At 47.0% G+C, this 14,736-nt stretch overlaps 1 protein-coding gene across 1 annotated transcript in view; it reads left to right on the top strand.

The window, feature by feature from the left end:
- Positions 1-8,336, top strand: part of fam222aa (family with sequence similarity 222 member Aa) — a 64,332-nt gene extending 55,996 nt beyond the window's left edge. The window contains exon 3 of the mRNA XM_076269779.1: positions 6,390-8,336. Within this exon, the coding sequence (XP_076125894.1) occupies positions 6,390-8,158 (1,769 nt within the window). The 3' untranslated portion in view covers positions 8,159-8,336. The remainder of the gene's footprint in view (positions 1-6,389) is intronic.
- The last annotated feature ends 6,400 nt before the right edge of the window (positions 8,337-14,736 follow it).

Below are 14,736 nucleotides of genomic sequence, written 5' to 3'. Positions count from 1 at the left end.
CTAACTCAGTGTTTACAATGGTAGAAGGGACCTACTGTAACTCAGTGTTTACAATGGTAGAAGGGACCTACTGTAACTCAGTGTTTACAATGGTAGAAGGGACCTAACTCAGTGTTTACAATGGTAGAAGCAAGGGACCTCAGCTCAGTGTTCACAATGGTAGATGATGTATTTTCAGGCAGTCTTGTTATTTATACTTTTGGGTGCTGTGTTTTGTGACTGTCCCCATTTTTGTTGTTCACATGTGTTCTAATATCTTAACTCCTGACATGAGAGAAACTGTGTTCATACATTTGTATTTCTTAAGATATTTATCTGTGTTCCTGTTTTCTGTATGAGTTTTTGATGTTAAAGATTTAGTATTTTAGCTTCTCTACAGTCTACACATAGAGGAGAGAGGTTCTGCTGTCTCTTAGGGAGATATTTAATCTTTGTGAGGCCAGTGCGTGTTATGGGCGTGGGGTGGACTAAGGCAAATGCAAGACTTGAGGCATGGCGATCTGTCGCCTGGCGTGGGGCACCTGTTGTCCTTTCCTGATGCTGGCCTACATTTCAGCATGGCGCTGGAGATGAGGCCGCCACTTTTAACAACGGCCAACCGTCTGTGACACGGCTCTCACTTCAGTTCACTGCGCCTGTCTGCCTGTGTGTGTGTGTGTGTATGTGTGTTTATGTGTGTGTGTGTATGTGTTTGTGTGACCGCACACTCATAAAATTACCCTACGCCACAGCCGTGACATTTGGCCGTAATATTCCCAGGCCAGTTAAAGAGACAGCCGTGGATCAAACCAAAATCCATTTCTAAATTGCCAGCTCCTCTTCCTACCCTCCTTGCCCCCCCCCCCCCCCCCTCCACCCCCTCCTTCCCCCTTGAGAGATGGTGGTGTTGTTGTTGGGGGGGTCTTGTCTCTAATAACCCCTGGCTGTAATGGAGGGGAGCAGAGCTGGTGTAGGGGGTGGATAGCGGGTGTGGGTGAGGGCCCTGCGGGGAGATGGCCTAATCCCTGTGGCCGGTGAGCTGTGAAGCCCTTTGATGCCAGGTCGAGTGCGTGAGCCTCGGACATGTTGACAAACAGCATCCTTGGCCCCAGAGCACTGGGCTCCTGACTCTTCATCTGACTGCAGGGAGATGCGTCGTCTCGTCTCGTCTCTCATTGACTCGTATCCCGTTGGGATAAATAAGGATGCCTGCCATGCTCACAGACACCAGAGAGAAATGGCTAAGCAAAGCTTTAATGATTTTTTCCCTCTTTTGGCTGTTTTTCATCTATTTGGGGCAAGGGTTATACCTTCCTTGGCAGGTAATGAGGAATATTAATGTACGTGTATGTGTGTGTGTGTGAGAGTGAATATATGTGTGTGTGTCTGTGTGTGTGTGTGTGTGTGTGTGTGTGTGTGTGTGTGTGTGTGTGTGTGTACATGTGTGTGTATGTGTCTGTGAGAGTGGGTGAGTGCATGTTTTAGTTGTGTGTGTGTGTGTGTTTGTTTGTGTGTGTGTGTGTGTGTGTGTGTGTGTGTGTGTGTGTGTGTGTGTGCGCGTGTATTGATGTGTGCATCTGTCTGGGTGGGTGGGTGTTTGGGGTGAGGGGGTTGGCTAAGTGTGGCGCTGCAGCTCATTTAAACCATGTGATGATCAAAGCTGTTTTTCCTGGCCTTTCCCTCATGCTCGGCGGATCAGAAGCAGGGGAGTCACCTTTTCATTTGTGTACATTTGCATGTGGACGACGGGCACCGCGCTTTGAAAGCCGCAGGCGTGTTTACTCCGCACTCTGGATCGAATGAAATAACCGCCACCCACCCCCCCAATTCCCTCATTACACACCTACACACACACACATACACATACACACACACGCACACAGACACCCACACCACACACAACACACACATCACACACACATACACCCACACACACACACATACACACACACACACACACACACACACACACACACACACACCTACCACGCACCACACACACCTACCACACACCACACACACATCAAACCACACACACACACTCACACACACACACTCCTTTCGGGTCGGTGGCGGTGCTTCTGTCACCACATCAAAGTGCCCGTGTGTTGGCTGTTGCTGAGCTGAGGAGGTTGAAAGTTGCCCCCCCCCCCCTCCCCAACTCTACCCTTCATCCACCACCCTCTCCACCTCCTCATCCACCACCCCCATGCCCACCGCCTGCCCTCCCTGGTGCGGACGGATGCGTGACAGCTCTCCTTCGCTCCTGACCCATTTACACCACCTCCAATTAGGTGGTGACTGAGCCGTCAACTCCGTCTCAGACGCTGGCAGCGCTTTCATCAGGACATCCAAAGATTTCAGTGTGTGTGCTTGTGTGTGTATGTGAGTGTGTGTTTGTATGTGTGTGTGTGTGTGTGTGTGCGCTTGTGTGCGTGCAGCGCTCCCCGGTGCCGGGGTGGGCAGGACAGGAGCGTCTGCTGACGGGAAACGGGCCAAAATGGGACACAGCGGATGTGTGTGTGTGTGTGTGTGCGTGTGTGTGTGTGTGTGTCTGTGTGTGTGTGTGTGTGTGTGTGTGTGTGTCTGTGTATGTGTGTGTGTGTGTGCACGCGCGTGTGTGTGTTTGTGTGTGCATTTGTGTGGAGGTCTCATCAAGCACCCTCTCCTCCACATCTCTTTTTCTTTCTCTCATGCGTTCTTTCTTTCCTTCTCTCTCCTTTTTCTGCCCTTCATGGAGATTCCAGGTTTTTTCTTTTTTTTTTTTAAAAAACCTCCCTCTTGACCCTGGCCAGACCCACCCTGTGGTGAGTGAGTGATAAGAGCCGGCGTGTGTGTTGGTGGTTTGAGCTACTCGGCACGACTGCCAGCAGGAGGAATGTCTCTCATTTGAATGTTTGGTTCCTCTCCAGCAGGGGTGAACTTGCAGTGTTGTTGAGGCTGAGCCTGCATGTCAGGAAAGACATGGCGCACGCGAGCATGTAAGCTCTCTCTCTCCTCTTCCCCATTTTCAGAATTGACTTATTTATTTATTTGCCGTTGATAGCTTGTTTTGTATCTTTAAACCCCCCTTGTGTTTGGGTCGTGTCGATCCGGCGCGTTTCTCTGTTAGAGAAGTGGTGAAGTGTGAATAGCTAATGTGAAGTGAAAAGTGGATGAGGGCTCTGTCAGAGGGACTTCTGTGGAAGGCACTCAGTCGTGGGGCAGTCGAGAGTCCTCGTTTCTTCGCACTTCCTTGAGGTCACGATGACATTTGCTGACAGCACCATTTAGGAGTTCGTTTCTTTTCTTCTTTTTTTTCGAGAACTTTTTCTTAATGCGCCTTTCCCCCTAAAAATGTCATCTCTTTTTCTGAGGAGGTTGCAAGTCATTTGTGGCAGTTGATTTATCACTTGTAAATGGAGTGTGCCCCCCCCCCCCCCCCTCACACCAGCCCCTCAACTCACTTTTTTTCTGAACTAAGTAGCCATGAAATTGCCTGAATAATGTCGTTTGAATTCAATCTTGTCACGGCCTCTCCGCTCCCCACCGCGCCACCCTCGCGAGCACGCGGTTGGCTTTGTCCTAGCGTTGGGAGCCATTTTGTCACTCAGCCATGTCTTTTGAGTGTGGTTTTAGAGTGGGGGGTCATTGTGAAGAGGACTGAGCAGATCTGGTGACCTAGCTTCATCAGTGGAGCCAAATTAGGCCCTCCTCTGGGGTATTAGTCCACTGCCCCTATGTCCTTCAACTGCCCCGGGGGTGGTGGTGGTGGTGGTGGAAAGGGAAAACGCGTGCCCAACAGGCCCAGATGTGGTCAGATCAATAGGAACTTAGAGCTGCAGGCACTTCCTGGCCTGCTGATATACAATCCATTACATTGACTTGTTTGATTCTTGGCTCTCACACATGAAGAGCAGAACTGACAATGAGAATTTTATTTTGCTGGCAAAATGTGATGGTGTTTGTTGTAGATTTTGTCTAACATCCTGAGTCATGAAGAATAATAGCTTTTTCCATACTTTGTCACATGACCAAAGTCACCTTCCTAAAGTAATGGCATATGTAAAAAAAAATCAGTTTTTTCCGAAAACACAAAAAAGTTAACCAAAAATTGAATGATGATGATTTAGGGGGGGAAAAAGTCAAAAAATGCCATTATTTTAGGAAGGTGACGGAATTAAAGATTTAAAGTCCAGGTTACTTTTTGGTGTTACACATTGAAAATGAGTGTGTTATACTGTTTTGGTAGCACAGGTCACGTATTACCAAAAATATCTACTTGGTAAGAAAGAAGCGTACAATGAAGGAAGATGTTTCGTCCATGGTGATGACAAAACTATCCAATCACCCTGATTGATCCTCTCCTGTGATGGCCGCAATCAGTGTAAAATCCAGGTCAAGAATTCCCTGTAGTGGGTGTTGAGGGGGCAGTAGGGGGCTGCTCTGTGGGCCTCATTTACTGCTGCTTAGATTGAATAATTGAGGTATTCCCATGGCCAGGAGGGCTCAGACCTAGTGAGCCTACTTATAAATCTCATCTGTGTCAGTGCAATTAAACAAGCCTTTATCAACCCTTTTACCACTCTCTCTTGCACACACTCTCTTTCTCATCTCTCTTTCTCCTCTCTCTCTCTCTCTCATTTCTCTTTCTCTCTCTCTCTCTGTCTTTCTCTCTTTCTCTCACACACACACTTTTTCTCCTCTTCCCATTTCCAAGGGTAACCCAGTTCTGTGCCAGAGTGAGTCGGAATTCATTTTGCAAAGCTCTGACAGTGCCTAAGGTGCCTGCTCCCAAAAGATTGAGTTTTTTAAAAGGGCCAATTTGTCCAGGGATGAACTTTCTCCACAGCAGGCTTTTAACAGAGAAGTGGAAAAGGCTGGGTAATTTTGGGATGTTGTGGGCAAAGTGATGTTAAAGAACACCTGTCAGATGTCCAGCCGGTGCCATAAAAACTAATTCCACGGCTTGCCAAAAGCACATTTTCTAAAAGCATGATAATTTCCTCTGTCTGGGAAATCAGATGGCTACTCTGTGTACATAAAAATGACTATATTTCTCTCCATCGGAATTGATTGCCCCTCAGATTTAAGGCTTTTAAGGCTTTACAGGAGTGACTGTTTTCCACCCCCTACTGATGTCAAAAGGACACAGGCTATAGAAAATCTTGTAAAAAGTGACACCTGAACCTAAAAAAAAAGTAGTGTAAAACCTAAACCTGAGATTGATGTTCCTGTTTGTGTGAAAATGGCAGTGAAAGTTCCCTGAACTCACGTTCAGCCATCTGCTTCTGCTAATTAGTGCAGTGCCTGAACCAGGGGTTGGAAGGGATGTGTGAAATCATCCGGCTCAGTGCATAAGTGGAATATAAACATAGCAGTAGTTTTGCCTTCACTACCTGAACTCTCCATCTGCAATGCAGAATTAGCAGATGCCTTTGCCCTAACCCTTGCCTTAACTTTCACACGCTTTGTAATGAAGCTGTATATTTTAATTAGTCATTGTGTCTTTGTGTGTGTTGGTGTTATGTTATGGTGTTGAGAATGGTAGTAGCACTATGCTACAACATCTTTTTGTAGATGCTCGTCTCCAAGTAACTTACAAGTGACAGACAATGCAAGCAAATAGCTTAATCAAGGACAGTAAAAGCAACAAGCAAAGACCCATGGAAACTACATTTCAGTTTTACAGGGAAGTTTATGTATGTAGTACAGTGTATAATTGTCAAAAGAGAAGGGAAAGAGTTTGGGTCTTTGGCTGCTTTTGCCATTTTCATTTTTGATTTTAGACTGCAGTCCTCTTAGACTGCTCTTTTCTTTCCTGTTGTTGCTGTTGGCAACCTGATGCTTAACTGGTGATGTGTGTTCTTGTACCATGGTTTTGGTGTAGATGTTGGAGATGACTAACCTGACTCTCGCCAGATGAATTTCGTTCCGCCTAGCTCCACTCACATCCATCTGGGATCGCTTCCGTTGAGAGTGATTTCGGCACCAAATTTTATGGTAGAGCCAATCAGGACGCAGGGCGGCAGTTTCATAGATGTGACGTAGCGTAGAAACGACTGTGAGACTGTTCTCAGCGTCACGGGTTGGCTTCGATGTGAGTGGTTGAAGTAGCACGTTAATAGATGACGGACAAGTGGCTTATCCAATCATATGCAAGGATTTTTTGATAAGGCCCAGCCTTCTAAAACACCACTCCAATGGATCGATCTCAGATGGATGAGTGGAGCTAGTGGAGCGGACGAAATTCATCTGGCGAGAGTCAGGTTAGGAGATGACCCTGCTCAGTAGCAACCAAGGTGGGATCCTTGGTTCATACTATGGTTCAATGAAGGATTTTACAAGTCGCAACTCTCTAAGATGATGGTAACTCTTTACAACTTCCAAAGTGTTTGACCGTGCTCCTCTCTGTTCTCTGTGCCCCTCAGGTGAGGTGACGGTGCCCATGCCCACCCCACGCTACCCCAGCACGGCCGAGCTGGACGCCTACGCCCAGAAGACAGCCGGCAACCCGCTCTCCATCAAGATCTTCCCCACCAACATCAGGGTCCCGCAGCACAAGCACCTTAACCGCACGGTCAATGGCTACGACACCACCGGCCAGCGCTACAGCCCCTACCCCCAGCTGAACACCGGTGGCTACCACGGCCTGCTGGCCATCGGCAAGGTCTCCTCGTCGTCGTCCTCCTCCTCCTCCTCCACGTCCTCTCTGTCCTCTTCGTCGTCGGCCTACGCACCGTCGTCCGTGGCCAAAGGCGTGCTGAAGAATGCGGAGGGCCGCCGGACTAAGCTCTCTCCCCCGCAGCTGGCTGTGGCCCCCTACCCGCCCCCACTGGGCGGCACCGGCGGTGGTAGCACTTTAGCGCACCCCCATCACCGGCACATGCTGTACCACGCCGTGTCGGCCAAGCCCCCGGAGGGCTCCACGGCCGCCGTAGGCATCTCCGTGCCGCCCAACGTGACGGTGGCCAGCTCGGTGATCCCGACGGGCGGCGGCGGCGGAGGAGGAGGGGGGGGAGGTGGCAGTGCCACCGCCGGAGCCGCGGTGGGCGCTGGAGGGAGAGGGCTGGCCCTGCCTCCCCAGTCCAACCTGCCCTCCATCCAGAGCATCATCTACCAGATCAACCAGCACTGCCAAGCCCAGGCCCTGCAGCAGGTGTGCCAGGGAGCCGGCCCTCCCACCACCACCACCACCTCCGCCAACAGCAGCAGCAGCAGCAGCAGCCCGCCCAAACAGCACGGCGCCACCGCGGTGGTCGGGGGACTGCCGTCCGCCTCCTCCGGCCACTCGGGGGGGACCTTCCCGGCGGGCATGGTGGCTCAGGGCGGCCTCGTGTACGGGCAGGGCGGTGAGGGCCTCAAGACGGCGGGGGTGGTGTACGCGGACAGCATGGAGTACCTGCTGTGGCAGCAGAAGCAGCAGCAGCAGCAGCATCAGCATCAGCATCAACAGCAGCAGCAGGCGGTGCTGCGCATGTACAGCAACGGCAGCGGTGGTGGCGCCGCGGTCAGCAAGTCCCCCGAGACCTGCCTGCCCGGCGGCGGCCTCCTGCTCGGGGCCGGAGGGGGAGGAGGGTCGTCGTCCTCCTCGTCCTCGTCCCGGCAGCCTTACTCGCTCACGGCCGGCGCCAGTGGAGGCGGCCTGGAGAAGGTCAGCTCGTCGCCCCTCAACTGCGCCGGCATGCACGGCAACTTCTCGGTGGGCCAGTACTTTGCGCCGCCGTGGAACAGCGTCCTGGTCACGCCCGACAGCGACTGCTACAACCCCCAAGAGCTGCCGGGCGCCACGAGCACCACCGCCGCCGGCCTTCCGCCCGCCGTCACGGGCCCACTCACGGGCTTCTCCCATCACCCCCACCCCCACCACCACCACCACCCCCATCACCCCCACCACCACCACCACCCCCACTCACACCACCACCACCATCCCCACTCGCACCATCACCCGCACCACCCGCACATCCCCCACCTGGGCCTGGACAGCGGCGGCGGCGGGCTGTGCTGTGGCCTGCCCAGCAAGAGTCTGTGCAACACGTCGGTGCTCAGCAGCAGCCTGCAGTCGCTGGAGTACCTGATCAACGACATCCACCCGCCCTGCATCAAGGAGCAAATGCTGGGCAAAGGCTACGAGACTGTGTCGGTGCCACGGCTGCTGGATCACCAGCACGCGCACATACGCCTCCCCGTTTACAGATAGAGGAGGAGGAGGAAGAGGAGGAGGAGGAGGATGAGGAGCAGAAGCAGGGACGCAAAATCCGGGCGGTGCTTCGGTGTTCCCCCACCCGAAAAAAGGGCCAATGTGAAATCTCAATCAAATGCAAGAGGAGGCCGTGGTACTCTGGAGGACGGATTAGATGGAGTTTTGTGTGTAGGGAGGGGAGGGGGGTTATAGGTGACCCTGCTGGAAGTGGACTCAGTTGGGTCACCATTGTGTTGGGGGTGGGCGGGTTTGGGGCTTTTTTGCTGGGGAGCTCAGAGACATAGGGTGGGTCTGGATTGTCTTGCTGTGAATCCTGAATAGCCAATGGGTGCCTCTCAGCTCAGTGAACAGACAGGTTAAAGGGTTGTTGGAGAAGAGTGGGGTTTTCTGTTTTTCCGTTTGTGTTACTTTTCATTTTTTGCCAACAGGGATTTGACAATGACATTTTTCGTCTTTTTTTTTCCTCTTCATAATTTTTTTTTTGGTGGTTTGATTTGATTGTGGTGAGAATCATCACTTTAACACAAGAAGTGAACAGACATTTTTCTTTTCCATTCCAAAAGAGAAACAACCGACCGGCCCAGGAAGAGCAGTGGTCCAGGAAGATCAGTGTCGGGGCTTAGTTTCTGATTCAATTCAACGGGCAGAGTCATGCCCCACATATTACACATAAAGAGAGTCACACTGTACAAAACACGGAAAAGCAAGAAGGCGTGATAATTTGAGTGATCAACATGATGAAGTTAAACATTGACAATAATATTAAATGGTTTTATTGAAAATTGCACTGCTTTTGATTTGAAAACTTTGTGTTGAACAGATTTGGGATGTTGGAATGGGTTAGTCTGGATGCATATTGAAGAAACTTGAAAACTTGAACCTATTTTCGTTGTTGTTTTACATATTTGTAGTATATGATATGCATTGGCTGCTAAGAGGGAAAAATGTCTAAACGCTTAGTTTTTTTAAATTGTTTTTTTTTTTGTTGTGTATTCCTTATTATTATTATTATTATTATTATTATTTTCTTTGGCTGATATTTAGTTTCTAGTGTCCTGGTGGCGCAATTACTGTTCCGGTTCTCAGAGAAGCAAGAACCAGAGTGCTCCTTTGCTCGAGCTAACACTGGAAACCGCTCACAAACCTAACTCAACTCAACTCAAAACTCAAATCTAACAAAAAAAACAAAACAGATTCACATTACAATGGAAATCATTATTTAAATATATATAAATATATATATTTTGAAATCTCAGAAATATGAATGTCATGATTTAGAGGTGTTCCAGTATGGCTTTCATGGTGTGTAATTGTTGTTATTATTATTGTTGCAATTGTTATTATTATTATTATTCCTATTGTTTTATTTTGATTTTCTTATATTATTATTTAACCCCGAGACTTCTTTGATGTTATACCTGACCTATACTCCTACCATAGCAGAGCCCAAGGTTTTTACCTGCTGCCAGATATCCCATGTTTGGTTCAAACGCTTCAGTTTCAACCGAGCCCCTCATAATGTCACACACAAACACACAGACACACACACACACACACACACACACCCTCTCAGACTCTTAAATGCTGTGGTGTGAGATAGTAGCCGTTATCCTGCTAGCAGTCAGATCATGTTGCTCAACCGACTGCAGGCCCCCACAGAGGCCACAGGACAATAGGACCACAGGGGTTACCCGCCTGCTGGTGATTCTCTACGTCATTATTCTTTTTTATATATAGATCTATATATATATAGATATATGAATCTTAAGTATGTAAGGATGAAACAATCATGGCCTCCTCTCTCCTGAGCGTCGTCCTGTCCTGGTATCTCTCAGGAAGATGAGGCATGCAGTAGAGAGGGTCACTCTCTCTCTTTTTCTCACTCTCTCTGTCGAACTCTAGATTTTATTTGTATTTTATATTTTGGTGAGGTGTGGCATCCTGTCGTTGTGGATTGGGTGCAGTTGCACGCACACCCCTGAATCGGCCTATCACTCGCTTCTCTTTTCTCTTCCCCTCTTCCTTTCCTCCTTTTTTATTTTGGAAAGAAGGTCTGAACACTGAAATATTTATTCTGACTGTGACTTTTCCTGTGAATGTAATGCACTTAAATTACTGAGAAGTCTAATGCCTTTTGGGACTGAGAGAAAGACAGAGAGACAGTAAAAAAAAAGAAGGAAAGAAAAAAAAACGAAGCGAAATTGGATCAGCGCAGCAGCCCCCCACCCCAACCCCCCCCCCCCCCCTCCATTTCATCCCCTTCCCCCTCCATCTGAAATTAGCATTTCTTTTGTCAGTCAAATTTCTCTGGTAAATTGAATTAAAAAAAAAGAAAAACAGAAAAGGAAGAAAAACTCAAGAGATTCAAGGGTCTGTGTCAAAGTCAAATGCTGACGACAGTTTAGATTTATGAAGTGCAATTATTATGACTGTATTAAGGGTTTTTTTCTTCTCTGAGCTTACACCAAAAAACTGTACAAAAAAAGAAAAGAAAAAAATGACAGCTGTGACTACATTCCCGTTGTACCACATACTCATACTCCCCTCTTTCCTTCTTCCTGGTTTTGAGGTGTACAATAAATGGATTTGAAGAATATATTCAAAACCTACATTCTGTGTTTGATGGTTGTCTTTATTTAAGCCAAGAGGGCTTCTGAAGCACTGAGAGTGGATGTGCTGAGCTCCATTATGGGATGTTCTCAGCCGAGTGGTGAATCAGGAGTCTGGCTTTTACTAATAGCTTAAATGAATGCAGTGGTGGCAAGATGGTGACACTGATATAGCGCACAATGTGGGGAAAAGTGTGCCTTTTGTGTGTGTGTGTGTGTGTGTGTGTGTGTGTGTGTGTGTGTGTGTGTGTGTGTGTGTGTGTGTGTGTCTCTCTCTCTCTCTCTCTGTCTGAGAGAGAATGAGAATTTGAGTGTGTGCCTGAGAATAGCCATGTGGGGGAGTGCATATTATACATTCCAAATTCTGGGCCTTTGTATTGTATATCCAGCTAAAATCCCTTCTGAAGAATAGAGGGAGCCACATATTGTGGTATATTTAATAAGCAGCAACATTGTCAGCCTTATCTGAACCTTTAGGCCATTAAACTAATAGGAACCTTGCTCATATATTAAAGGACTCATAAATGAAAGTTTTTTTTTACTGTTTGAGAGATGCTCCAAACAAAAAAGGATTCTGTTCTCTGGTTATTGAGGACTGAGCTATGTCAATGAAATGGTGGTATTTTTTACATTTAAAAGCGCTGATGATCTCAAAGTCTGATGGGGCTGGGCTTCTAGGTTGTCAGCCAGAGCTGTTGACAGGTGCTGTGCTGAGTCAGAAAGAGACAGAGATGGGAGGAACAGCAATATTTCTTTTTTTCCATCTCTGACCTGCACACATCTGATTAATTGATTACACCTACTGCAGTGCTAAACAGAATGTATTGACAAAAATCAGCAAATGTATCTGCTATCCATCCAGTGTGCATGTTCAAAACCCAAATGGTTCAGACCCAAACCATACATTAATCCAGTAAATGAACACATTGCTTTAGGAGCAATGATGGGAAGGGTGTCATTTGATTGACTGTTGAGCTCAAATTTCCCAACAACCTCTTGAGAATCGAGGGCCTAGCCTTTATTGCGGATTTCACTCTGAGTAATATAATGGAATAGCTACTGATTCATGATTGTTCTTAAGGGTGCCCTGTCCAGGGCAAAAGAGAGGCCTTTGCCAGCCTGTAAGTCAAAAGCCTATAGGCTACACTCAGCAATATCTGAGAAGCCCAATGTTTAAATGTTCAAGGGGGGTAAATGAGAGAATGAACATATTTCAGGTTGTTTCAAGACACGATACCAGAGTTGTAGTCACGCGTTCTGCCTGTGCAGCCAATTCCACCCCACCCCTTCTTTCCCAACAGTAAAAATGTTTAGACAGATTTGCAAAGAGACGTGAGCGCCCGTGAGTCTCCTTTTCGAAGAGCTGCCAGCGAGCACAGAGACGTGTTTGCGGCTCTGGTGGGAAGGGTGGATAAGAAACAGGAGCCGAAACCGCCGAGGCAGCTGCCAGCTGGTTGGTGTGTCTGCTCTTTATCCCGATGAAATAGCCTTTTCCAGAGGGTCCTGTCACAATTTCCGAGGCTGGCAGGGGTTCGGGATTGGGATATTGATCCGCTGTGGATGCACATGGAAAACGCGCTCACGTTATTTGTGCCATTGTATAAGACTTCAGCTCTGAAGCCAGACACAGGGGGAAAGAACACCATCAATAGGGGGTGATTTCGGTCATCAAGTGTGATCGCTTGTCAAAAACTAAATGGAATGTGCTGTTCAGCCCTTTTGTTAATGTTCTCTCACGTTTGAGGAATGACTTTGGTGTATTTCATTACTTCACAGTGGTCAGGAAAAGCTCACATTTTGGATGTGTTTTAAATATGCAAGATGGATTGCATACATTACCATAGATATTTGTGCTGTTTATCATCCCGTGCACTACAACCACAGACACAAATGGCTATTCATGAGACACTTTCCCAAGGAGATAAATGAGCCTCTCTCTCTTCATGCAGCTTTCAAATGTCAGAGAAGGCAGCATTTTATGTAGAAATGACGGATGAAACAATGCGTCCCTGACAGATCCCCTACACCGGTTGAAGCCTGTTGTTTTTCAAAGTGCTGGAGATGGCACTGTGTCATCCTAGTGGGATTGTGGGAAATGGTTGAGGTTTTACTGCCCCCCGCCACCCCACCCTCCTCCTTTGTCCCCTCCCCGCTGTGAGTAAGCTGCTTGAATCGTGTCAGCTTTCGGGAGATGCATTTTGTGTCAAGTCCCTCTGGAAACCCACCTGCTGGTTAACCTCCTCCCCCTCCCCTCCCATAGTCCCCGCTCACCAAGCTTTCCCTTTCCCTTTCCCTCCCTCCCACACCTCCTGCCATCCTCCATCCATCCATTCCAGATTGTTTTATCTTGTTAGTAGATCTGTTACTCAGAGGGTAGATGCTGTATTCCCCTCTTACTTTTGACCCATGCGATGTGATGTTTTTGTTTGTTTGTTTCAGTTTTCATTGTTTCATTGTTTTGTTATATTGTTAGGGAGATTATGTTGATCTGATATTGAGAGTTTATTAGGTATGGTAATAAGTCATTGTCTTACTCATAACCAGTGTTGGGAGTAATGCGTTACAAAAGTAATGTAATTACTGTAATATATTGCTGTTTGCGGTAACGCGGTAATGTAAGGCATTACAAAAAAAAATTGGGTAATATTTACTCGGTACAAACTTCAGTAACGCGCGTTACAATGCAGTTTAACCCAAAATTAAGCGCTTGTTTTGTTTTGATACATATTCGCAAACACCACGCGAGAACAACAGAGGAGAAAAAATCCGCGCAAAATAGTAGAACGTTATCTCCTGATACTGGTTGAATATGACTGTGGCTGCAGCAGACTCGCAGGCGGACTCTATTTGCTGGATGGACATAAGCCTACGCTCATTATTTTCAGCTTGTCAGAGACAAGGCTATGAAGAACATAATAGTTAGTGCACTTTGTGTGCGAAACCGAAAGATCTCTCAGCTCGCGAAATAGCACAAGTAAATTAATGAAACATCTAAAGTAGTGCCACGCTAATCTTTTTGATTCTTGATAAAACACAAACTATGCTGTTGTGCATGCCAGTTTTGTGCTGTGAACTTGAATTGAAGAGAATAAAGGGATAGAAATGCAGAAAAAGATTGTGTAGCCTGGCAGTGCCACCGCTCCCACCACGCGCATCACGCACTTTGCGTTGGGCACCAAAGGACAGAGGAGGCACCCAAATGTAACCAATGAATAGTAGCTTTACTGCAAACTGCGTTTCACTCTTCATCAATAACGTTTACAATGTCAAAATGCACTAACACGATGTTACATGCAAGTTTGATACCTTTTGGGTTCTCTCAATCACCACGTAGTACTAGAATTGGTGGGTCTTCAATCATTCGTTTTCCAAGCATTTAGGCTACATGAAGCACATGATATGCTGATTCGACTGAAACGCATTCCATTCAGATAGCTAGGTGGATACCAGGCTCATAATTCACTTGTATTCACGAAATGTGAAGCAACATGTCATTGCATACTTCCATTTCCAAAGCAATGAAGGTTGCTTAAAATAACTTAACATTGTGCATATTATTGTTAATATTGTGCTATCAATGTAACTCAAACAAATAAGGCTTGTAAACAAGAGCTAGCAGAAGGGCATTATGACAACGTAATGATCAATGCTCTTAAAGTGACAGTGCACCATTTATAAGTAAAACAGCATTTCTTCAGAAATTATTGTTTAAAAATACACAGTAATGGTCTGTAAATAATAGGCCTTTTATTTTACTTTAGGTGTTTAAGTTATCATTTAAATGTCACTTACTCAAAGCCACTCACTTAGGGCACCGAAATGGCCAGCAGGCCACCCTCTTGACATGTCTTTATTAAAGGAACCGTATGTAAAAAATTTCAATTAATCATAAAATTGCCCTGATATGTCACTAGACATTAAGAAATCATGTTCATTTCAAATACTTATATCACTGACAACAGTAGT

This window comes from Alosa pseudoharengus, unplaced genomic scaffold (assembly GCF_046254945.1).
Source record: "Alosa pseudoharengus isolate Yale_2024_CS ecotype anadromous, Long Island Sound unplaced genomic scaffold, YU_APseudo_1.1 YU_APseudo_1.1_scf_6, whole genome shotgun sequence".
Lineage (NCBI taxonomy): Eukaryota > Metazoa > Chordata > Actinopteri > Clupeiformes > Clupeidae > Alosa > Alosa pseudoharengus.
Note: the sequence above shows the minus strand (reverse complement) of the source record. Positions and strands in the feature narration are given on the sequence as shown.